At 40.7% G+C, this 26,158-nt stretch overlaps 1 protein-coding gene across 1 annotated transcript in view; it reads left to right on the top strand.

Moving 5' to 3' along the window:
* The window catches only part of ttll7 (tubulin tyrosine ligase-like family, member 7), a gene marked incomplete at its 3' end in the record, with an annotated part of 64,738 nt that overhangs the window by 32,706 nt on the left and 5,874 nt on the right, over positions 1–26,158 (top strand). Inside the window, exons 12-19 of the mRNA XM_080505796.1 lie at positions 972–1,107; positions 6,552–6,638; positions 11,936–12,164; positions 14,038–14,327; positions 15,185–15,319; positions 18,819–18,899; positions 20,649–20,809; positions 24,682–24,855. Of these exons, the coding sequence (XP_080361922.1) occupies positions 972–1,107; positions 6,552–6,638; positions 11,936–12,164; positions 14,038–14,327; positions 15,185–15,319; positions 18,819–18,899; positions 20,649–20,809; positions 24,682–24,855 (1,293 nt within the window). The remainder of the gene's footprint in view (positions 1–971; positions 1,108–6,551; positions 6,639–11,935; positions 12,165–14,037; positions 14,328–15,184; positions 15,320–18,818; positions 18,900–20,648; positions 20,810–24,681; positions 24,856–26,158) is intronic.

The following is a 26,158-nucleotide window of genomic DNA, read 5'->3' as shown; positions in this document are numbered from 1 at the left end:
TTTAGAGGCACTTCCTCTAGCTGCATATTTTTTGTTTGGATAATCCTTTTGATTTAATAGTTTGGCTCTTTGCAATGCCTTTGCAAATGCCAAAGTATTTATTATATATATTATTTGGATTAGAACTTGAAAATTGTTTTGATATGATGGCCAGAGTGATAAGACAGCGGCGTTTGGAGATGTATTAGTGGATAATCAGGCCGATGTTTATACATTGTTCTAAACCCCTTGGGCCGAAGATAAACACTGAACACTGTTAGTTTAGTCTTGAGGGCATGGACGAAGGCTATGTGAAACACCAAAATGCACATCGTAGATTGGAATAATGGGTGTAAAAAGCCATTTCACCAGGTAAAAAAAAAAAAGCATGCAATTCAAGTTTAGAAAGTTTAAAAACAAAGATTTTCTCTTGGCTCCTTCCTTCATTGTTTTTACTCGATCCTTCTACTTGTCTTTCTTCTGTCTCCCCATTTTACGATTCAGGTTTAAATGAATTTCACCTTTAATCTTTCCCCCTCTTCTTGTATTTTTATCTGCCCACCACTATTTTCTGCTCTCCGTTATTCCATCCATTCACCTTTTCTTTTATCATGTTTTTTTCCCCTCTTTCTGGCCTTCTATCCCTGAGACTATGGTCTTTTTTCTTATATTTTCTTTATCTTTCCCTCATGTTGCCATCCTTCTGCTTCGCCCGTGTGTATTCTATGTCTCAATACCACTTCTTTCCCAATTCTGTCACTGCTCCTAATTTCACTTTGTGTCTCTCTTTGCTTCAACCCATTGTTTCTTTTTTTCCACACGTCACACTCAACATCTCCTTTATGTTTTCTCTCGATCTCTATATCATTTTTACCCCTCTCCATTCTACCCACATTGATAACATTTTGGCTTTGTCTTTTCTTTCTCCTTTTTTTTTTGTCACTCCTCCCTCACTCTCCTTGCCTTTCTCTCACTGTCTCTGCGGCCTACAGACGTATTTACCCCCCAGACGACAAGCTGCTGTTGGAAAAGTATGAAAGCCTGCTCTCAGCCGCCTTTCAGACCTTCCTTGCCGGGCGAGCTGCCTCACTTCAAAAGGAAATGAATAATCCTCTGAAACGAATGAAGGCACGTACGTCAGTGGCAGACCGTCATGGACACATACACACACACGCGCACGCACGCACTCACACACACACACACACACACACACACACACACACACACACACACACACACACACACACACACACACACACACACACACACACACACACACACACACACACACACACACACACACACACACACACACATCATACTAAAACCAGCAACGGCCCACAGTCAAACATGTACACAGCGTGCAGACACTTGTGGATAAGCACATTCCAAAGAAAAGAAAAAAAAAACACTTGCATTTCTATTAGGATTCTGTCCACAGAGGCAAAAAAAAGGATGCGCAAATAATGCGGAAAGTGTGCCGCAGTCCTTGGTTTATGTTAGAACATCTGACAATGTGTCCTTCTTCGCTCTTTCTCTATCTGCCTGACTTTTCCTACTGTCATTCACTCTGTCTTCTCAAATACATTTATTGTGCTCTGTACTCTAGCTTTTAAAAGCAAATCAAATCCCACCCAACAATGTTATTTTTATTTATTTACAGTTTTAGACACTCTTGGTCTCTCCATATTTTTCTAAATTCTTTCTCTTTGTCAAAGTTAACGCTGAAGAAGCTTCACTTTCGATAACAGTGGCTGGCCACACAGTGGTTATTATTTATTTTCTAATTCCAATAAAAACATGATGACATATGAATATATATGAAAACAAACATGTGCTTAACTGTGTGCATCTTGCATTTGGCAAAATCTTCTTTACAAGGGTTGGACGTTAGTGTATGAAAAATCCATCCATCCATCCATTGGCTACCGCTTTATCCGGGGCCGGGTCGCGGAGGCAGCAGTCTGAGCAGAGTAGCCCAGACTTCCCTCGCCCCAGACACTTCCTCCAGCTCCTCCGGTGGCACCCCAAGGCGTTCCCAGGCCAGCCGAGAGACATAGTCCCTCCAGCGTGTCCTGGGTCTGCCCCGAGGCCTCCTACCGGAGGGACATGCCCGAAACACCTCCCTCGGGAGGCGTCCGGGGGGCATCCGAAATAGATGCCCGAGCCACCTCAGCTGGCTCCTCTCGATGTGGAGGAGCAGCGGCTCTACTCCGAGCTCCTCCCTGGTGACTGAGCTCCTCACCCTATCTCTAAGGGTACGCCCAGCCACCCTACGGAGGAAGCTCATTTCAGCCGCTTGTATCCGGGATCTCGTTCTTTCGGCCATGACCCATAGTTCATGACCATAGGTGAGGGTAGGAACGAAGATCGACCGGTAAATCGAGAGCTTCGCTTTTTGGCTCAGCTCCTTCTTCACCACGACGGACCGATACAACGTCCGCATAACTGCAGATGCTGCACCGATCCGCCTGTCGATCTCACGCTCCATCTTTCCCCCACTCGTGAACAAGACCCCAAGATACTTAAACTCCTCCACTTGGGACAAGGGCACTCCACCGACCTGGAGGGGGCAAGCCACCTTTTTCCGGTCGAGAACCATGGCCTCGGATTTAGAGGTGCTGATCCTCATCCCAGCTGCTTCACACTCGGCTGCGAACCGTGTCAGTGCACGCTGGAGATCCAGGCTTGATGGGGCCAACAGAACCACATCATCCGCAAATAGCAGAGATGAGATTCTGTGGTCCCCAAGCCGGACCCCCTCCGGCCCCCGGCTGTGTCTAGAAATTCTGTCCATATATATGATGAACAGAACCGGTGACAAAGGACACCCCTGCCGGAGGCCAACGTGCACAGGGAACAGGTCCGACTTACTGCCGGCAATGCGAACCAGACTCCTGCTCCGGGAATACAAGGACCGAACAGCTCTGTATGAAAAATAGTTTGTGTTAATAGAGTGAGCTTTTAAAGAAAAATATCATAATAGTAACACTTCTAAAAAGCGTGCTTTCCAAATCACATATCTTTATTCTGGCAAGTACTTGAAAAGAGAAACATGTAAACTGTTTTGGTGGTGAACATTTTCACTCATTGAAATTCAAGATAATCAGATACCAATAGGGATTTTGTTATTTGTAAGATACTTTTTAAAGACCTGAGAAGAGTACAACAATAAAAAAAAATACAGATACAGAGTGAGCATTCAAATACACTGAAGGAAGAGTCACAGATGAGGATGGATGCAGATGACAAAAATACCTTTGTAATTGAATAGTAATATTGTAGAATATGTATGGGTATTAGTTACATTAATATTATGGAGAACTGTCATATGTAACTACTGCAGTTTTTGTTTAATATATTCTAGTCATTCAGGGTTGGTTTTGAAAAAAAAGTTATTATGGGCATTTCTATGAATGGAATCTCTGTGGAGAATTATTCTGTATGGAGGTGTCAATCAAAGATCAGGAAGAGCTGAAACACCCAGCTTTTTAATTTAGTTAGCACACAGAGATGTGGATTTTGATCAAAGTAAGGATGGATAATGTCGCTCAATCATACCACAATCAGGATTGACTACTGGACTGTCATTATTGGAGGTCAGCTGGTCAGATGCCAATCTTGACATATATAAAGAGGGGATGTTTCTGAATAAATACATAGCCACAGCAGACATTACGCTTTTTATGCAAAAATGTTTCAGACACGATCTGAATGACTTATTTTTAATAGAAATAGTGCCGGTTGGACCCCATGGTTCATGTTTATGTCAACAAACAACCTCATTAGATACAATTTGACTGCTTTTAACAAAAAAACCTTAATGCACCAAACTACTTTGAAAAACGGTGTAAAAATAAGACCAAAAATTATTCAAAAACTCCAGTGCATGCATTTCAAAACTGCCCCCATGTTCTTGTATTTTCTAATTATGTAATAATTCTGCTGTCTGGTGTTTCAGACTAAACAAAATGAAACATTACTTGCTAATCTGGACACCTTAATTGTCATACTCAAATTTACGGTCAATTATATAACTTAGTCCATTTGTCATACAATCTTCACATAGTCAAGATGGCTACGACTGAAGAAATATCACTTGATTTAAGAGAGATGGTTATCAAGTTCCACCTGGAAAGTTTGTCTATCAGAAACGTAGCAAAAAGATTGGATATGGTCAGAAGAACTGTCTTTTCCATTGTAAAAAAAATGCTATTAGCAAGTATAATAGAAACATATCCAATCTGAGAACCATGTACCATTATGCCTTCACTTTGCTTTTTTCTTGGCTTCATTTGGCCTCTTATTGAATAATGTCAAGAGTTGTCATACTGTCAAAGAAAGTGTAATCCCAGTGATAACATGCTGCTTGAGTGCAGAGCATCCTCCTGACTTCAGCTGCTTTGCTGTAGACACGAGTTTTTAAAGGCTTTGCATCACCCCCTTGTGCTACATCTACTACAGTTAGGTTGAGAAGTATGGATTAAATGGTTAGGTCTGTTGTTGGCTATCACTATTTTCCGAGCCACTCGGTTATCTCCCTGTTTCTCAATTTTTTCCTCGTGTTTAATGTGGAAAAAAAAAAAAAAAAGGTGTTAAGCATGTGTGCACTCAGTTGGCCTGTTCCTGTTCTATCAAGAAAATATTGATCAGATTTACATTTAAATTCAAACTTAATCTTCAAAGTTGATATGTTAGGAGAAGAAAAGGCATCATTATTTACACATTTTACAAGGTCCAAATGGTAATGGTTGGGCAACCCGTTCAGAGCTTCTCCAAACTGCAACTCTGCAGTAGTAATCAAAAATAATCCAAGTAGCCAAATCTTTACCTGGGGAGTGAAGGATGGCCTCTGTGGTCCAATGGTTGGTTGGAGGCAGTCCAGCATGAAGCACCGTGGACAGGTTGCCAGAGTTGCCGTCACTGGGCAAACTGGGAGTTCTAGGATCTCATCCAGGAGTCAGTAACCTTAAACACAGATTATTGGACCGTGTGAGAAAACTGGAGTAACCAGACAAAATGCATGCACAGAACGAACATGACACACAGCAAGGCCTTAAAGCCAGACCTTGAACCAGGGATTTCTTTTACTGTTAGATGTGTGCCAACCACTAAATCCACTGTGCAAACCTCTTTGTATCCCAGGTCCCTTTAAGTTTTTGTTCCATTTTTTATTGTTGGAGTGGAATACATTTAGCAAGTGTCTTTTGACCACAAAATCCTTGAGATGCACAAGACAGATTATAAATATAGACCCTGTAAATGTCAGAGTAGTAGTTCCATCAGCAAAAAACAAACAAACAAACAAACAAGTAAACAACTTAGCCAGTCTTAATAGCCATGACGGCAGGTGAACTCATTCTCTTTTGTATCTTTTTGTTGTGTTTTACACAGTAAGTATAGTGCAATTAACTTCTCACATCTTAGTGGGAAACCAGAATTGTTTGTCAATAGTTGTACAAAAAAACACCCCAGGAAAGCATTTTAATGGAAATATGTGTATATAACTTTGCTGATTGCTAAACTCTTACAATAATCTAGAATTAGTGATTACTCTGTCTCTGTCTCTGTCTCTGTCTCTGTCTCTCTCTCTCTCTCAGTGTGTTTTAATGGTCAGCCATAATAACTTTATTGAACACATCTGTCGACCAAGGCAGATAGAAAAAAGGGCAAATGTACAGGGATGCTCATTAAGGTCAGCAGAGCCAGTTTTAATGCGACCTTCACAAGTTAATTTAGATAAAAAAATATAGTTAAGGAGGTTGTAATTGATCATTCTAACTAACTCTGATAGTCTCAAATTTTTATAGAAATTATTTTAATTTGTTCTTATTGATTTACTTAAAATATAAAACCTAAGGTTACACATTTGAAGCCAACTTAAAAGTCAGATAAATTGAAAAACTATAATTTTAAGTTTCACATTTTTGAAAAAAGAGGAAGCAATATGACTCGACTGATGTTGAGAGTAAAACTGAAATAAGAATTGCTCAAGACACACACATATGCCACTGACATACACATCTATAACATGTAGACTAATGCAGAAAACCAGGGGCACACTGCCCTTTTCATGGGCCCCGAAAGCTGCTTGATGGCTAATCTGAAAGAGAACAATCACCTTTCATCCATTTTTGAGCAGCAAGTGGGACCTTGTGTCCCAGCTGTGAACCAACATTAATCACCTTTTCCTGTATTTCAGCTATAGCCAAATGGCCAAGGATTGTGTTTTTTTTTTGGCGAAGTCAGGAAGGTTGCCTTTTCCAAATTCAGTCTCTATGAGTGCTGCCAACAAGCATTGACTGCTCACCTCGGGCCTCTTTTCTAACCTCCAGATAAGCCACATATGCTTATGAAGTTTTACGTTTTTTTTTTTTTCTGGCCCTGTTTTAATCGTTAAAAGAAAATATATTTGTTTACTCACGCCTCTTTTGACTTCAAGGATGTTAGAGATTTGAAACTTCAGAGCATTATTATTGTAACTTATCAATTTATCAACAAGATTGAACTACTCTGTTACTGTTTGCTGATGATTTGTACTTTTTTTTTTCAATGGAACAACATTTGTACAGGAGGAGGATATTTTGGATCTGCTGGAACAATGTGAACTAGACGATGAGAAGCTAATGGGCAAATCCACCAGGCAACGGGGCCCTAAGGTGAGTGAGTGAGTGAGTGAGTGAGTGAGTGAGTGAGTGAGTGAGTGAGTGAGTGAGTGAGTGAGTGAGAGGGAGAGAGAGTCCACTACTCTCATGGGACGAGAGGAAAAGTGCAAAGTTGAGTGTCAGGATGTGGGGATGGATGCAAGGTGGATGCCTGCAGCTAACTCCCATAGACAGCACATACAATGTGATTCAGAAAAATAAAGGGGCAGGGGGGTAGCGGGTTAAGAGTTAAGAATAAAAAGAATCATAAAGAGCTGCAAAGAAAAAAACCCCAGCTCCCCTTGGGGACGGCTGTCAGCCACTTTCTTGTGTTTTCTCCGAGCTATCTTTCTTTTTGTCTATCTGTCGCCTCTCCCCTACTGTCACATGCACCTATACACACCCTTGATTTCCCATGACAGCAGATTTCTTCCTCCATCACCCAGCTTCACTCTTCTCCATTCACCTCTCCATCTCTTCCTTTCTACGCACTTCCACATCCGTCTCTCACTCGAGGGTTAAATTGACTAGAGCACTTAAAGAGTGTGTTAGGGACTCGACAGGGCAGTTCAATGCTGCATTAGAGAGGCCTTAGCTGAAATGAGGATTTGTTCAGACACAATTATTGTTGTCCAAATTAATTTGGGCTCTGTCAGTTTCAATGTTGCTGGAGTGTGTGGAGAGAGACATCAAGTACAAGGGGAAAAAGTGCTTTGACAGCTGGATTCACTCCTTAGGGTGATGTGCTCACAAGCCATCAGCTGATACTGAACCAACAGTGTGCGGAATGCTTGAGGTTAGGAGTGTGGCTAAAGGAAACTGGCTTCTGAGCGCCGGAAATTAAGCTAATGACATGTTCTGGCAGAGAGGGCAGAGAGGACAAAAAGTAACGAACTAGGAAATCAGATGGTAAAAGAGCCAAAGAAAAAAAATCAAGTTGCTCAAGGTTGTCATATTCTTTGACCACCTGACCTCCTTTCTTTGTCCTTTTTACTTCAGCTGCCCCATTATTCAGTCAGGTGGGGTGGGTCACCCCGCGTGCAGGTAGAGCAAGAGAGCCTGGCCTCTTGAGGAGGATCAGCGGTTCGGTGTGGCCCATCGTTTGCCGAGAATGGCATGCAGCTGGAGAAAGGGGCTCCCAAACTATCTTTGTTTCAGTGCAATGATGCCCGCAGGGACACCATTGGCAGGACATTTGTTTGATGTGTCTAGCATGAAGGAAATATATAGGAATCTTCACACATGTTCAGCAAATCCCGCTAATCAATCTTTTATAGTGCGGAGAAACGTCACACATGGGGCTGTGTGTGCGCTCGTCCACAGGCCGAGTCCACCTGCTGCACAATCGTCCTCCCCGCAAGTTCACCCTGTGCGCTGTATAAAACCGTCCATAACTCCACGTTTAGTCGCGGATGGGTTTCAGATCTCACAACATCTGTAGGTATAGTTAAGACTTCCTTTTCTTTTGTTTTTGTAAAAGAAAAAAAAGACCTTTAAACACAGCCTCCGTGCCAGGGAGTGCAGTGCACAGAAACAAGACATCCGTGTCACTAAATGTCCAAATGAAGCGGCACATGATACCTGCAATACCACGACTTTGTCCTAACAAGGTGAGGAAGATAGAAATATGATTTTTAAAGGGCGTTTTGCAGAACCAGAGGTGTTGAAAACAGTGCAGATATGGGCGGAGCGAAGAAAAAATGTAAGAGGGCAGATGTCAAAGACATGGAGCTGAGGAATCAGATCAGGGGGATAACGAGAAGAAGGACAAAGAGAACAAAATTACAGCAATGTATATAATTCAGAGAATGCCAAAACAGATAAAGAAGAAATACTCAGCATTTGTGTCAATCTGGGTTCAAATGTTGCCATTTTCAGATGAAGTGTTAAAATCGCAAACAGTGTCATATCCTTCAAAACTTATCAGACTCACAAATACGTTGTAGAATGTTTCCCAGTGTTATTATCTGGAAAGACATGGAGCAGAGGGGGCAGAAAGACGAGAGCATGGAGAGAAGATGAGCCATTGATGCAGCTGAGAGAGAAATGAGAAGATATAAGTAAGTCTGAGGTATGAATGGGACAATGTAAGAAGCATAGTACACCCCCCCCCTTTTTTTTGTAAAGAAACTACATTATATAAGATATCATCAGGATATCGTTATTGTTTTATGTTTAAAAGTTATCAAGATATTTTTATTTTCTCGTCGTACACCCCTAAAAGCCCCTCCATACATTCCGCATTGCATGTCCACCGACCGTGCGCAAACCGAACAGAAACACAAAAAAGCCGACAACCCATTCTGACAGAAACGCTTTTACATCTGTTCTTCTTAGTGCTGCCCTCTCTTTACCTCACCTTCACCTCAACTCACCCTTTAACTTGATATCTGCCTCCACACTACTACTACATTTCCAAAGCCCTTCTCTTTTCTTTCTGCATTCATTTAATTTCCGTTTCTCTCTGCCTATTCAGAGCCTCTTTACTGTTCAACAGCACTGCCAAACTCAGATTCACCTTCTCCCCTCTTTTTATTTCTCACCCCATCAATCTGATGTTCCCATCTTCTCTTTTATTCTCCTCTCATGTATTTAATCTCTCTCTGTCTCTATCCTCCTCCATCACTCACCCACACGACTACCCGGCGGTGACTGTGTAAGCCCTGTGATCACTTCCTGCCCATTAATTTGTGTGGCATGACAGCTCTGCCCAAGCTGACTTTTGAATAACAGATGTATGAATGCTTTATTAATGCTATCAGTGTGTCCTCTTCCTGGATATAAAATAGACGCACAATTTAATGACCTTCAGACTGAAATAAAGAGCTTGTTTGTTAATGAGTAGATCACATACTAATATAAGTATTTTCACCTTGGATGTCTTAGAGGAGTCATACAAAGATTTAAATTTGCAACAGCTTTTAAACACAAATGTAGTATCTTATATAATTTACAGAAATGTGAACGCAAGGGCGATATGAAAAACTGGTGTACCCTATGGAGAAATTATAATAAATTCAGATTTTCTTCTCCAGTTAATGTTTCACTTCAGATGACGATATACTTATTTTTCAAACTAACTTAGAAGCAGGAGTTTGTGTAATACGTTTGACTCTGAGAAATGCTTTGAAATGCTATTTATCAAAAAAGCATTACATGGAGCTGAAATATGAAATTTCAGAAACATTTGCAAACTAGAAAATGAGCTTTTGACAGATGACAGTTCATGAGCGCAACTAAGAACAAAGTTCAACAAGATGCCTCTAGTTGTCTACAAGCAGCATTCACAGGCTATTGATGTTGTCAAAGCTGCGTAAGCATTAGGGACATAATACCAATTCTGCTGGAATTCGTGGAAAATGTTTAAAAAAAAAATCATGCTCCAGTGATATATCATGAAAGCAGGGCATTTAAGTATAAGCGTGCAATGGAAATTTCCATGTCGATGTCAACGTCTCAATAACTTATGTGCTTTTGAGCCTCAATAACAGCTTGACAACGACGTCTCCTGCTGTTCACAAGTTGACTTATTGTCTGCTGTGCGTGGCATCACACTCCTCTTGAAGGACAGCCCTCAGGCCATTGAGGTTGTGGGTTTCCGAGTTACGAGACTCTACACGGTGACTCATCTGATCCCAGAGGTTTTCTATGTGATTCAGGTCTGGAGAATGTGCAGGCCCCTCTTTTTGAGGTTACCCCAGTCTCCAGCAGTCGTTACCCAACGATGTGACCTTGATGGGCTGGAGCATTATCGTTCATGAAGATTAAATTAGGCCTGCATTGTTCATACAGGGCATTATGACTGGATTAATGATGTTATCCAGGTTGTATGGGCCTGTCACTGTACCGTTCACAAAGTGTAGGGCAGTTGTGTATTGACTAAAAACTCCTTTCCACACTGTACCACCACCACCACCACCACAGTAGCTGATGCATAGCGCTCTCGTTGATGTTTCAAACATTGCTGGCAGCCATAATTGCTGCTCAGAGTGAATTGACTTTCTTCAGAGAACAGCACTGAGGCCTACTGGTCCCTTGTGCATTCTAAATTTTCCCTGGTCTATGAATTCTTGTGGCTGGTGGTGTGATCAGGTAAAATTTCAGGTCGTCTAACACACAGAACACATTGATTTGACGAGTACCGGTTTCCAATGGTCTGATGTGACACTTGGTGCCTCTCACCTTCCTTAAATTTGTCTGGAGTTGAGTGGCATTAATCATCCAGTTCTGCAGGGTACTGGTCACAATGAAGTGGCCATCAGTGAGGGATGAAGCCAAAGAGCGTCCACTTCTATGTCTTTCTGTGACTCTTCCAGTCTCTCTGTGTCTCTGCTCAACTTGCTGATGACAGTCTGTGACACTCTTAACTCAGTCGACACTTTTGTCTCAGAACATCTTGTTTGAAGCCTCGCAATGGCGAGGTGCTGTTGATCAATTCTCTAGTGTCATCTTGGTCTCATGGTTTTAAAATGATAACAGCATGATGAGGAAGACTGTGTAAATACCAATTCTAATTGAGCCAGGAAGTTCATTGATTCATTCTTGGATCAAACACCTGTTGTGAATTTTGCCCTTAGGTTTGTTAGAGAACGGCAAGATGTACAAAAATCACTGAAACATTGAACAGTTAAGCTAATCTATAAAGGTTATAGTGAATTTTCGGTTCATCCTGAAATTTCACTTGAAAGTTGAACGTTCCTTACTTTTTGTAAGTATTGTATGTTCTGAAGAAATCAGGGATCACGGTATTTCTGACCAACATGAATTTTGATTTTAACCTTTGCATGTCCAATCAGGTCGAATTTGTTCAAGGTATGAAGCCAACCGTGTTCCCATTTATACTGACAGTGCACGTGTAATTGTGTGTTTGTGCATAATGAGCCTGCAAGGAAACAGACACGCATATGGGCAACTGGGCTTGCCATGTCACCACCAGGTCTCCCAGTGACAGATGGTAATGGGTTTAGGGTGAGGCGAGGCTGACAACATCACAACTTCTTGCTACGTGGGTGTGCTTGTGTACTTATGTCCTTGTGAGTCCCTGCTGGGTTTGTGGGCCTTTGTTAAAAGAATGTTGTTGTTGCTTCTGTTTAGGGTTTAGAAATAAAATAAAAGTCGAAGTCAAAAAGTTATTTGTGAGTGTGGGAAAGCACAGGCATGCAGATTTGTGTGTGTGTGCGTGCGTGCGTGTACTTTTGACTGTATATTTGTGAATATGACTTTGCACGTATGCACATGCGCTTCTTCATGCTGCCCTGATGTACAAGTGCACATATGCTGTGTGTTTTTTTGTGCCTGTATATCCTTGCCAGCCCTTGACCACCATGCCAGAGTGCAGTCAAACACCGAGGCGTCTACGACCAGACTACCTGACAGATTTCACCAGTTGCAGCAGCGTTGATAACTCCTGCTCCTCTTCGGATGAAGAAGACGAGGAGAGGAGAAAAGCAGCGGGGAGAAGAAGTGGAGAAAAGAGAGGAGAAAAGAAAGTTTCCTACGACCTTGGCGAGAGCAAGGACAAGAACATGGCTGAGCGCTCAGGTAGAGCAGCAATTTGTGCACATGTGTCAAAGTAAATATTTATTACACAAGCCAGAATGTAGAGGTTTATTAAAGGTTATGTTTCCTGCAATCATGTTTCTCTTTCATCCCCCCCCCCCACTTTTTCTTCCATATTTAATCATACACTCTTTGTTTAATGGTCATTTATTTTTTTCTTCACCAAAAATGTTTATCTGAATCAAGTAGTTAGCCTCGTTATTAAAGCAAACCTTTACACTTGCACATTTGTGTTTCCAGGTGGACTGTATTTCGTGGTAATGCAGAATTTAGTGTGGAGAGGAGTGACATAGTGAGCCTTGAATGTAAATAACGATCCAATAAGGAAAGTGGAATTGAGCTTGAGATGTTACAAGTTCATTACATACACTCCTGCCTGGTGTGACTTTCACATTAAAAAAGGTTTTCAAATAGTATATTCCTACTTGTAATGTCGACATATTTCAAACTGCACACACACATGCACACATATACACATACAGTACTCTACAAATGTTGAGACTTGCTTTGGTCAGTGCCTACGGAGCATATATATATAGATATATAGATATATATAGATAGATAGATATGCTATATATATTATGAATGTTCATCAGCAATCTGCTCTTTATGTTTGTAATTGATGTGATAAAATGCTAAACAGATCCTTGGCGTTAGACTTGAGTTCCTGAGTAAAGGACTGTGTAAGTAAAGTTGTGAAGCACTATAAGTCCCTTGACAAAACAAAGGTGTCCTGACCAGTGCAGTTCCAGTAAAGGTGAGCATAAAGGCTGAGATGAAGGAATTTGATTCAAAAAAGAAGAAAAGGGCACTTTTCGTAGTGTACCTTGAAAACACCTTGAGTTTTAATGTGGAAATAATCTGCTTTAAAGCGAGAATGATAAGTGTCAAGCATGTCCTCAAATTCACATAAGTTGCATGCATCAACTCATTTTCAGCTCTCAGATGTGAGAAAAAGAGCACCTTTTTATGGCAACGTATGTGCCGACCTTGGAATCTCTGGTTGCATTATAGGTTGCCAATTTCACTTTCCAATAGACAGCGCCATTGCGCGAGATTTTTCTATTTATCACAAAATATGGGGACAAAGCCATTAGAATGCCAACTGTGTGTGTGTGTGTGTGTGTGTGTGTGTGTGTGTGTGTGTGTGTGTGTGTGTGTGTGTGTGTGTGTGTGTGTGTGTGTGTGTGTGTGTGTGTGTGTGTGTGTGTGTGTGTGTGTGTGTGTGTGTGTGTGTGTGTGTGTGTGTGGAGACGGCAACCTTGCCAAGCCCTACTCCATACCAAGCCACCAAAAGGCTGCAACAACTAAGCCCCATAATGCTCCGATTTGGCATCAGCAGTGCCTCTGAACATTCAGTGGGCACACGCGTACACACAAACACAACTACATGTGTGCACCCTTGATGTTAGACACATACACTGAACAAATGGCAAATACACACTAATGTACTGGCTGGTCAACAAGCTGGAGGAGATTCAAAGGTGATCCAGAACATTAGTGCAGGTTTTCTGCCTCACTTTTTCAATGTGTTAGGGAGACAGGCAGTGAGCAACTCTTTAATCCGCCCCACTCCCAGACAGGGCTATTGTTTAGTTTCTTGTTCTGACGACACATGCTGTGGTTGTTATCATCACACAAACTGGGCCATTGGACTAATTTACTAAAGTGTCACGATGGGGAGTTTCAATGCCGCACTTCCTTTCAAAAGAAAATCGGAAAGGGCTAGAAATCGAGACGAGATCTTGACATTGACGGGGGAACTGAGACAACCTGTCGGAAGAAAAGAAATAAAAGTGTGACAGTGAGTGAGTCATCCTCTCTGTTCTCCCTCATCTCTTGTCTGTCTCTGCAGGTCGCATGCACTGGAAACCTCCAGTCAAGTCACTCAAAACCAGCACTGCCCCCACCGCCTCGCCAACCCTCTCTGGCCCAATCAGACGGTCCATATCCTGCCCTCGCTCCATTTCTTCCCTCTCATCCACCAATGACGTGCGGGCGTTGTCCACTCGACCGACAGTTCCCATGGCCACGCCCCTCATTCGGCCCAGCTCCGCCACCCTTCGCTCTCATTCACTGAGTCGCAGTGGCTCCTCTCATCGAGTACCTCACAGCAACAGCCTGGGGACCATCCACTCCAATATAGTAGGATACTCAACACTCTGACATTTACAGACATTTACAGCTTTCAGTCACACAAAAAAATAACTACTTTCTGAAACACTTGGGCTGTCATATCTGGAGAGTGTCTCGTGTTCAAACAAGTGAGTTTTAAGAAAACAATCACAATTTACTTTCCAGTTTGATTGCACTATAGTCAGAGAAACAAATGCCCCTGCACTGCCATCACTCATTTTATCACTACTATCTTTGCTTTTCGGACTTACAGTATATTGTATCCCAACCCGATAAGAGTCTTTGAAACAGTTCCTTCGGTACTGCATAGGCCTGCTGTAGCCCTCAATTACCTTTTATGTAACCATTCGTGACTTTTCTGTCGGCCTTCTCCTTTCCCTTCTCTTTTTTACAAATTCATCTCTGGATACACTGGATTGAAAGAGCAATGTCAGGCATTGAGAACAAAAAGAGTGGAAGACTATATATATATATATATATATAAAACCTGCAAAATAGAAATACTCATACACACATTGTAAAGTAATACAAAGCATCCATTCACATTTTTGCAACATGTTTGAAAACACATATGATTTACATGTGATAATCTGTTCTCATGCATTTTAGATGCATTTTAGAAAACCACACGATGCAAACATATGGATGGTAGAGGGGGTAGGATTTGATACGTTTATGCTTCTTCCTGAAAATTTTTAAGCGTCTTAAGTTTTCATTTTAATTGTATTCATGTTTTGTTTTTCTGTATTGTGTTCGGAATAAAACACATTTTGTGACTCAAATGTTGTGGCAAAGTAATATTGTGTGTAATCGTTCAGGTAGGCTGGGCTTAAAACGGCCTCTTTTTTCGTTTTTTGTGTTTGAAGGGTGATCCTCTCATAAATCTGAGGACTAAACAGCAGGAAGCAGAGCTGGTGGGGCAGACCCTGGCAGTACTCACCGCTATGAGGATCAGGTTTCCCGGAAAAACAGAAGAAGAGGCAGAGGCTGTACTGGATGAAGTGAGTGCAGCCTATTCATTGTATAATATGTGATTGTGTAGTCTGTCTGTGATTTTAGAGAACATGCGTGTGTGCGCGCGTTCACGTAGTCTTACAAAAAGAAGTGGTTAGAAAATAGAGTTGAGCTGAACAAGGAGCACAGAGGTCAACCAGAAGTCCCGACACAATGTATTCCCAGAGCCCCTTTGTGGCCAGGTGCGGTCACTTTGCTGCCTGACTAAAAATGACCTGCTTGCCTCCCTTCACAGTAGCCACTTCATTCTGGCTTGGCTCCCATTGTCTTTCAAGTGACCCCAGCGACAACCTGTCGGTCAGTCTGCAGCCGTTCACTGTTCCCTCCGGCTCCCCTGTATTATTCAGTGTCTTTTTTTTTCTTCTTTTTCTGGTAAGGTGTCAGCATCACACACATTTCGCTTTTGCTTGTGCTTTCTCAAAACCAAATCACATAAATCTATTTTTGAAACAACAGCAAAATCGGTCTATGCAGTCCCTTATAATGTTTCATCATTTCTAGATGTCAAATCCAGCAATTATGTTTGTATATACATTTACTGTTCAGTAAGCGCTCTGTGTCTCACATAATATCTTTTGAAATATTGTCCAAATAAAATGTCAAGTAGACTCTTATTGCTAATGTCTGCAACCGTAATTATGTTTCTTTACATTTCTGTGTATTGATGAAAATGTACCACAAATACTTTTATTTGGTTATATGTAAATTATTAAAATACCTACGATTGAAAAGGTTGAACTCTATTTCCAATGTAAACAGAAAAAATAATTAAAATGCAGCAGACACTGACCTTCAGTTCATACCGTGAGCATCATAAGAGTGCTGTGAAAGCATTTAATATGTTTTTAACTGTTACGTTTTTACATTTAAGACAAAACCTGAAAGCGCCAGCAAAATGCTCAATTGTTAAAAAATAAATAAATTCTCATCGGTACCGGAGGTTAAGTATACCTGTTTTTGTTTGTACAAAGTTTTTATGTCACTTTTGGCCACAAAGTTTAGAGTTCATCTCTATTAGCTCCATAACTTAGAAATACTAGATGCAGCCTGTCACACTGCTGTGTGTGGTCCTTCTAACTACTGTTTTCAATCTTTCTATAGTTTGTGTAGAGAGGGTGAGCGAGGCCCTTGCACATCTATTATTGATCACCTGAATAACACTTTGCAGACTTTGAAGCAGAAAATCATTGACTTTTCTTCATATGCACTCTGTTGGGCTGAACAGAGGCATGAGAGGACAATAACAATTTTTTTTCAGTACCGGTAGCTTTGTTTTTACAGCTTTCATACCTTCCTGCAAGGTTTACATCTATTAATTTAGCTTAGTAAAATCTCCTTTGCTTACATAATAGAATAGAAAAACAGACGAGGTTTGTCATTCTTAATAATGACCTAACAAATACAGATGTCTGACTAACAAAACTCCTAAAACTAATAAAATGTGTTTTAATTCATTTTAGTTGTAATATAAGCCATCTGCCTGCTGAAGTGTCTTTATAACAGCCGGAAGCTTGTGCGTGCGTGCGTGGGTGGGTGGGTGCGTGTGCGCAAAACATCTGGGTGGGTCAGGGCTCTGAGAGACAATTACCACCACCTGTACTGTTAACTAACCTTAATGAGAACACCATGGTAACGCAGATGAGCAACTGCACCTGTACCGTTGAATTCTTACCTCAAGGGAGGGGTGTTCACTTAGCATGGAAACAATCTTTGACGTTTTTTTTTTTGTTTCCATGATTCTATGAGTTGAGGCCTAATTGCTCTAACGATGTGTGTGTATCTGAATAATTGCCTCCTTTATCTTTCACCGAAAACCTTGCTCTTTTTTGTTGCAGTTGGGGCCGTGGACAAAAAAAAAGAAATGTATCAAATTTGTTGTGTTCGGCTTTAATTGAAGATAATTTGTTTATGCATGCAACACAATGGGACAAATGAGTACGCAGCTCACGAGAAGACACCCATTATGTGCCACAGTAAACACTTTCCCACCTTGTTCATAAGTATCTAACTAAGAGAGCAACGCAAACTGAGTAAGCAAGAATCTGAGCAAAGTGTTTCCTGCGTACCTTCTGCAATGTACCTTATGCAAATCCATAATGCAAATAATTATATTTACATGCAGATTGAGTTCAGGGCTATTGTAACTGTAAGGAAAGAAATGATTGAAGTAGAATCACAATACAATCAATGTAATGTCGTCTATAATCTTGAAAATCCAACCGTGCATGGGTGCATGCGACGCACACATGGAATTTACACTGGAGCTTCCCAATGGGAGCACTGTTTGTTAGGGGATCTAGCACACGACATGCAAGATATACACACCGGTGGGGAAATGTAGATTAAGTCAACATGACAACAACAACAGTGCGTGTAGGTACACAGTGTTGTTGGCACGAGGAGCAAGTGCATGTGAATATCCTGCACAGCTTTTGAGCACAACAGCAAATACCCAAAGGATTTCTCAAACACACAAACACAAAACACACACATAAACCGTCAGGATTCTGTCCTAAAGAACCAAAGACCAGAACTTATTTCATTTTTCTATTATTTCTTAGCAATTTTAAGTCCACCAATAAAAGACACACAAGCTGATGTCTGAGTAAATATATGTGCCAATTTTATTTCTTTCATGTATTGTACAAAGGCAAAGGCAAAGTAATAGGGCATCATGTTTTAAATATTATGCTTTTATTAGATTATACAGACACAACACTACATTGTAAGGACAAAACAACAAGACGTTTTAGTAATGTACAAAACAGTTTCTTACTTACCTTTCCAATTGGATTTTTATTTAAGCTTTCTTGTGTAATTAGTCAAATTCTGTGCCAGGGATTGAAGCTCCATCTGTAATGTCCTCTCACGTCAGAACATGGAACTTTTCTATAGCACAGACCAGTAGGTGATGGCCAAGAACTGATTAGAGTAACAGCTACCGCATTAATGTTGCAATTTCCATTACTGGGCTGAAGTGTGACAGAAGCCCTGCCAGGATGAGTGTGACTGTGGGAATAAGGTCTAGAAGTTGACCATATGTGCTTCTTATATTTCTGAGACATTCTTGTGGGAATGAAGAAAGAAAGTACTTAAAATATAGCCATTGTCTCGCATGGCTTTCTGTGGTCAGGTCATGACAGACAGATTAAAAGAGGCACAGAAACTTCAGGGAACCCGATATAAAAAGTTTCAACATGTCAAAAGGTGTTTTTTTTTTTTTCTTCTAATGGTTGCCTTTTTAGTGCCAGTGTCTGTCGCTTCTGTTATTGCTGTTTGTGGCAGTAATTCAGCTGCAAGGTCCAATTACTGCCTGTTAAACAAGGACATTGAGTTTTTAACAGCGTATTGTTGGGAAACAAATGAAATAAAATTGAAGTATCGCTTCATCTGTGCATTATGTCTTCTGCATTCCTCCTTAAGTCTGTATTACATTTTATTTTGTACATGTTGGAAAAACAAGTGTGTTGTGACTTTTCCTCACAGATCCTCGACAACTGGAAATACCATAAACCAAAGGTGGCCTCCTATTGGTTAGTGAAGTTGGATTCAACCAAACAACGTAAAGTGAGTTTCATGCTGGAATCTAGATCACATGATTTGTGAGCTTGAGTTTAACTCTGACCAACGCTCTTTAAGACAGGTTGACTTCAGGTATTTGCATCAACCACCGACTATGTATGTATTTGTATTACTTACAATACATAACCATACATGTATTTATGTAACCAACACAGTATGTTTTTGGAATCCCAACCATTTCACTAATTAATTGCACATTGCTCACTGAGATCACTGATTAGGGAGTGAATACGCACCCCCCCCCAAAAAAACAAAAAAACAAAACAAACTATATACACACACACACACACACACACACACACACACACACACACACACACACACACACACACACACACACACACACACACACACACACACACACATATATATCATATACATATATATATACACACATATATATATATATACATATATACATATATATAAATGGTAATTTTATTACGAGCAACAGGTGTTGCATAGTCAGAAATGCAACACATATATCTCATTTTTTTCATCTGTCAATCCCAGACAACTTTGGAAATCTATATAAATTGCTTGCTCTATGCTGTCACCCTGTAGTGAATGGACATTGTTAAAATCAGTGACTATGACAAGCTGTCACCACTCCCACCTATTCCCCTGAAAGCTTTTGAACAACTTTTAAAGGATGAAAACAATCCCCAAAAAAGACTTGAAGAAAAAGCCAAAAATAAGACAACCATGAAGATCATTACCATGTCAGACAGTGAGAGGCATAGACACCAAATAGGATGTAAACAAAACCGAAGTGGGGACGAGATGTGAAATGGCATCCAGTGGGCGTGTCAGTAATGATGTGATCTCTCAGCCGCGGCTTTCCACACAACTGTGCACGGTTGTGTGTTGGGCTGTGGTGGCGCGAGCTGATGTTTTATTTGGAGTGGGGCAGCTTAATGAGCAGTAGGCAGAGGTCAGGAACATGGCGCCCACCGCTCTGCCACCTGATTACCATACCAAAACATATCTCTGTGTGTTTACTCATCTATCAGTTTGTTTGAGTGTGTATGCACGTCTCCGGCTCGCCTCCTATTGCTGTGGGGGGGAATCTTGCCCCTGTGCACTGCACATGCACACACAGTCAGATGGGCAAATCAGTAATGAGGAGCGAGGAATCAAAGTCAAAAGAGCCACAGCGCTGCTCTCTGAGCGGGGTGAAAAGAGAAAGAAGAGATAGGAAACAAGGGAGTGAGGTGGGAAAAGATAGGAAGATGGAAGGATGGTGCCGGTGTCCTTCGACAGCTTGGGAACTTCTGACACCTTATCTCCAAGACTGACGTTGGTGCAGCAATTAGTCCCACACTCTCCGCTGTCTGCCCTGGTACGTTTTGTCCTACACACACACGCACGCACACACACACACGCACGCACGCACGCACGCACGCACACACAAGAGCGAGTTGAGTATCTGTGCATGCAATCTAGCATGATTCCGAAGGCATAAATGCAGAGCTGAAACAGCTCAAAACTATCATTAAATGTTTGTATGTTTTGATGAAAGTTAGTTTCAGGATGTGTTTGGGCATATACCGTATATGACAGTGTTACGTATGTGTATGCATTTGTGTGTACCGACATCACAAATGTCCCTGATGTTTTTTAAGGGAAAGCCCAAAGGCTCATCACATTATACCAAGTCATGCACTTCAAATAGAAAAGCATTAATTGCTGTCATGATGGCGTTCTCTTCCCTCCCCACTCTCTGTCACTCAGGTATTGGACATCGTGCGTACTAATGTGCGCTCGGCACTGCAGCGAATCTGGAGGGAACCCGATGTGGAGAGCCTTCACCTCTACCGGCTATTTAACCGCGTCTTCATCCGAATGCTCTGGAGTCATGGTCAAGGCTTGTGGAATTGTTTCTCCAACACTGGGTAGGCCAATTTGACCTTTAAATATGGAAGTCAAAATCTTACCAAGAACTTTTGTCATCAATTGTTTTCAGAATATTTGATATTTTGATTTCATCACAGAATCACCTGACAAGTTTTATTTGGCTGACGTTTATATAGTACTGTTGGTTTGCAAAGTTAACAGTTATGTGTTTTTTTTTTCACTACAATTGCTGTCAAATAAAATACAGTATAATGTTGCTAAAAACAACAGATCATTTTTAAGAATGACTCATTATTTTATCTTATTCATATCTTAAAATGTCACTCTCCTTACTTTAGATAGATTGTAGTCTCACATGCCAAACAGTACCACCACTATTTAGTTTAAAAAAAGATCTAATACAAATGTAATGAAAACAATGTAAAACCAAAAAATTTTTAACTTTTGGTGGCTCATAGAAATATACTTGAAAATATCTGCTTGATTACAACAATCTCGTAAATGAAAGTTCATACAGTTATTATCTTAAGGACAAATTTTGAAGTTTATTCCAAAAAGGCCGAAGAGAATTTAAACTAATTTTAGCAGATGCTCTTTGTTGAGATTATTTTCCATTAAAAGCCATTTCTCTATTTCAATTTTTTTTTTAAAAAGAGAGAGAAATTGTGTTTTAATTAATTTTGACCACTTCAATTTAATTTACTGCATTTTTAAATGAATTGGTTCATATAAGAAGTTGCCACAACATTTTTCAGGTGAATAGAAACAAAGCGTGAAGGATCATACTATGATAGATTGCTACACTTGGGTTTAGACAATAACAACATGGTTATGTTTAAAAGGAAAAAGGGAAAAACTTCAAAGACCTGTTCAATATTGGCAAAATATTGAGATTGTTATTGTGTCATGGGCCTGCAAAGAGATGTCTATATGATTTCCATATATTAATGCACTTCATTTATGTGTATAAAGGGTTGTAATTCAGATTTGATTGACATTTTTGGGAGCCAATCCTCGTGTATGTGCTTTACAGTCCCTTGTTCAAACCATTATCCAAAGCTGTTTTACAAGACAGATAACTTAATGTGAAAAGTGTTAAAATCAAAATGTGGAAATTTTATTTACATTTTTTTCCCAATGGGTAATTTTAAAATGTTACTGGAGCTTTGCCATACACAGGGTTGTGCTGTAATAGATGTAAACAATGAGAATTAAAAACCCCCAATTGATTTTATGAAATTCATATAGATTTTTGGATTTAGTCAACTCTCTTTCTAAAAATTTACATTCTATTTCTTTTCAAATTGAGGCAATAATAAATGAAAGTCATGTGAGAATCAATAATGAAAAGAGGTTTCAGAACCTTTAAAAAGCACCAAGACAATAACAACTTTTATATCTCCTTGATCATCACTGAATGAATGAATCAGGATGTTCATCTAATTTTAATCATCAGAATCAACACTTCAGACTTTTTCCAGAGCAACAAAATCTCCATAACTAGAAGTTCATGTGCCTTGTAATTTCCCCATGTCCTCAAGCCTTCTGTTCACCTCGACGTAGCAGCTTCGGTGAGAGGAGCTTCAATTTGTCCTTTTCATTCAGTATGACTGTGGGAAAAAAAAAGGAAGCTGAATGAAAGAGAATGACTGACAGATCGACCAGACCTCGCTGCACTTTTACTGAAAGCTCCGAGGCATGAAAGAAACATGTTACTCTGTGGAGTCAGGGTGCAAATTTAATCAGGGCTGTTTCACAGGTGGGAGTATTAAAAAAAAAAGAGAGAGAAAGGTAGGTGAAGGTAAAGGAAGGCCTCTTCGTTCATTTACTTCAAGGCGTCATCTGATATTCTGAAGTTTTATTATAGGTTTGTTTTTGGGTTGCTTTTTTGTAATCTTGCTTCCCACAAGATGATTCCCACTGCAGTCAAAGTGTGCTCCATTGTTTTACTAAGACACAGGCTACACTGAACTGCTTACAACCAGAACTTCACATAAACCTTCTTTAAAACATACAAAAGCCAACTTACTGATATGTGCAATAATCCATAAAAGATGCCCAGTAGCTCTCTTATACAGACATATATGTTAACAAACTCTTACATGACACAGACATGCCAACAGCTGCGAGTAGCTTTTAATTCCATCTGTGATTAAGGTGTGAGCATATCATATTACCCCCCTCCCTTTTTTCTGTATGGCTGAGAAGCTCGGTGGCCGTGTTCCCCTCGACGGAGAGGGGCTCAGAGTGTAACCTCAGTTGTAAGTCAACCCCCACATGGTTCCTTGGCAGTCGACACTGACGGAGGAAGGCAAAGATGAGGTGACGATGAGCGGGTTGATAATGGAAGGGAATGAAGATGATGCTCCACGTTTGCAAAGGAAGAGGAGAGTGACATAGTGAAACCCTCAATAAATGAATAAATAAGTAACAGAGGCAGAGGAAGTGGCGTGGGGAGGGGCATTTGCCGCAAGGATTAGCCTGAGCCGAGCCTCAGCCACCCCCAGCATGCTGCGCCCCATGCAGCCTTTGTCTGATCACAGCCTGCCATAGATGATCCAACTAGCTTGCTTGTCTATTGTTAAGCTCCATCCAACAGCAGGCCATAGCCTCAACATGGATGAACCCAACAGGGGGCCCTGGAGTCATGTGGAGACAGTAAAGCAGTGCACCTCGAAAAGCACTCTCCAAATCCGAGTGAAGCCCCCCCTTCTCTGCTCTGTTTCCTGTTTGATATTTTATCTAAGGGACTTAACAACAATCAAACGGCCTTGCAGCTATTGTGCAAGATGAATTCAACAGACTTTGAAAACGACTTAGAGGAAAAGAATGGAAACATACTTTTGAACCCTTTCAGAAGCGCCTCCCACCTACCAAGAAGTGAAAGGGGGTAGACATCAAAAGTACCCCCTGGAATTGTGTGTCTCAGTTGTCGAAGCTCTCTCACAGTCAGAGGTATGTCCGGGGTTGTAAAAGGGGTTAACTGTACTTGGATATGTTTCATCCTCCCTTTCTGTTCCTGTCTGTCTTTCTGTGTGCCCATGCATAAGGGAGTGCATACAAATGTATGTGCATACAGAGGCCATGCATATTTATTATCCAGGGTGGTCATCTTGATGCACATGATATACATAATTTTACACTCAAATCCTGGGTGACATCTGTATTTTTGTATGTGTGTACAGTGGCGAATGGATTATTAATCAATTTGTTGTTATGCTGCGACTTTAATTATTATTCAAATTGTGTTTGAGTTTTCCAGTTTGCTGTGCATCATCAATCAAGGTTAATGTATCACACATAGCAGTATTCAAAATGGGCTTGTTGCGGATCAGCGTAAACATGGTGGATGGTAGTGCTCCAGAGGTTTGATAGACTTTCATGGCAGAATCACCAATATCTCAATTTAGGTCTTCAGTGTTGTGTTTTGTCCAGGACTCTTAAGATTAACATTTTTTTTTATTAATGTTTTGTTTGAAATTTTTACAATTTGATTGGTGGTTTGGCGGGCCAGAGTGGAGCCTTTTGTTAGCTTATTTTGACATGTGGCCTCATATTTGACATCCTTGAATTATACGGTTTAAGCTTAATCAAATTCTTTTTGAAACAAAAATCTTGTGACCTGTGAGAGTATAAAAATAATTTTACAAGTATGACAACAATGTGCAATAACTACAGAGATACTAAATAAATCGAAAAAAAAAGAAAATGAGCCTAACATGCTACCTATTTGGAGTTTTACTATTAGAAAACTATGTTGTGATTCTTAATGTATATATTTTTGGGGCACTTACAATGTCTTTTTTCAGCCTAAATTAATAATAGCCCTCAAAATGTTGGTTATTTTCTTACACGCAATTGTTATGTGTCCACCTCCAATGTATGAGTTTCCATTGTGTCTGCTCAACAGTTCATCGTGGGAGGCCATCTTCAGCAAATGCAGTGAGGTGGTTTCACCGCAGGAGCTTCAGTGCTGCCGCCGGCTGGTCCAGCTGTGCCGAGACTGTTTGTTGGTCGTCTACAAGTTTGTGCACGAGTCCCGTGGCTCTTTGACTGGACTCAGCCCCGATTGGGACGATACAAGGTGAGAAAGACTCACAAGCCCGAGACACTGCCTCACTCTGTGCTTCATTTTCAAAGATTCTTTTAGCATTCCCACTGCAAAACTTAAGGCATAGTACTTTTGAGGAACTGAATAATGTTCAAGGTAATTCCACAGTCTAGTGGTCCCAGGTTGAAGCTATGAAGTTTAGAGGTGGCGTGTATGATGTTGAGCTTCAGTTCTGCAATGAGACTTAATTCAAATACCTGAAAACCAGGTAGTAGTTCATACAAAAATCTGAATATTCACAGTTACCTTTTGTGTCATTTACAGCATACTTTAGTGCATCACATGTTTATTAATTATGGTAATAATTATACTAATAATTATTATTATAATAATAACATACTATACAAGTGATTCCCTTGGGGAAAATATTTTTATAGCTGTAACCCATCCTATCCATAGTTAACTATGGATAGGATGAACGTACAAACACAAGCTCACCTCTCTAACCTCTAGGCCACTACGATGCCAAACAATATTAAAACACTCCAAAATATATTGATACGATCACACCTGTGAAAATAAAAGCGTATACAAAGAGAACATGTTTGGATATTTTTTTAGCGACTTCCTGAGGCATTATGGAGCAGGTGGAAATGAAAGCGAAGGTGTTTTAATGCAGTTTGAGCGTCAGACTAACACCCAGTGATAGACTAAATCTCCCTTTGGAATGAAAACATTATGACAAAAAACAGAGTGGGTGTATCATGCAGACAAGAAAACTTTGATTTGAAATTTCTAAAGCTATCATTGAACCTCCCAGAGGACACATTTCCTCACTCCCCTCCATGGAGCCCCAGAGCCATCATCTTCATCACAAAACCCCTGATAAAACAAGCAAGCAGAAATCAGCATCATTCTATTTTTAAGGCTGATCCCCGTAGGAGACAGCAGCTCAGGTTCAAAATGAGTGAACTTTTAAATCACGTATGCTTTGGGCTGGTAGACAGGGAGAAAGCTGGGCTGGCGCTGGAGAGAGGGAGTATGCTGTTAACAGGAAATAATGGCCCACAGATTAGCGCTCAGGTTAGCCCAGGGCCCCTCGAGGCCTGCTTAATTCAATTAGAGCCCAGATGAGCCTGTGCAGCAAATGACCTTACGAGAGAGAGGGAGAGAGAGAAAGGGAGAGAGGGAGAGAGAGAGAGATCCCTGTTTCCTGAGGCCTCGTTTTACATGATTCATAACTCTTGTGAATATATAACAAGCTATCACTTTGCACATACTATATTAAACCCTCAGCTGTTAGAAGAGTTTGCGGCCTTTGTGTACAGTTGAAAAA

This window comes from Blennius ocellaris, assembly GCF_963422515.1.
Source record: "Blennius ocellaris genome assembly, chromosome: 12".
Lineage (NCBI taxonomy): Eukaryota > Metazoa > Chordata > Actinopteri > Blenniiformes > Blenniidae > Blennius > Blennius ocellaris.
Note: the sequence above shows the minus strand (reverse complement) of the source record. Positions and strands in the feature narration are given on the sequence as shown.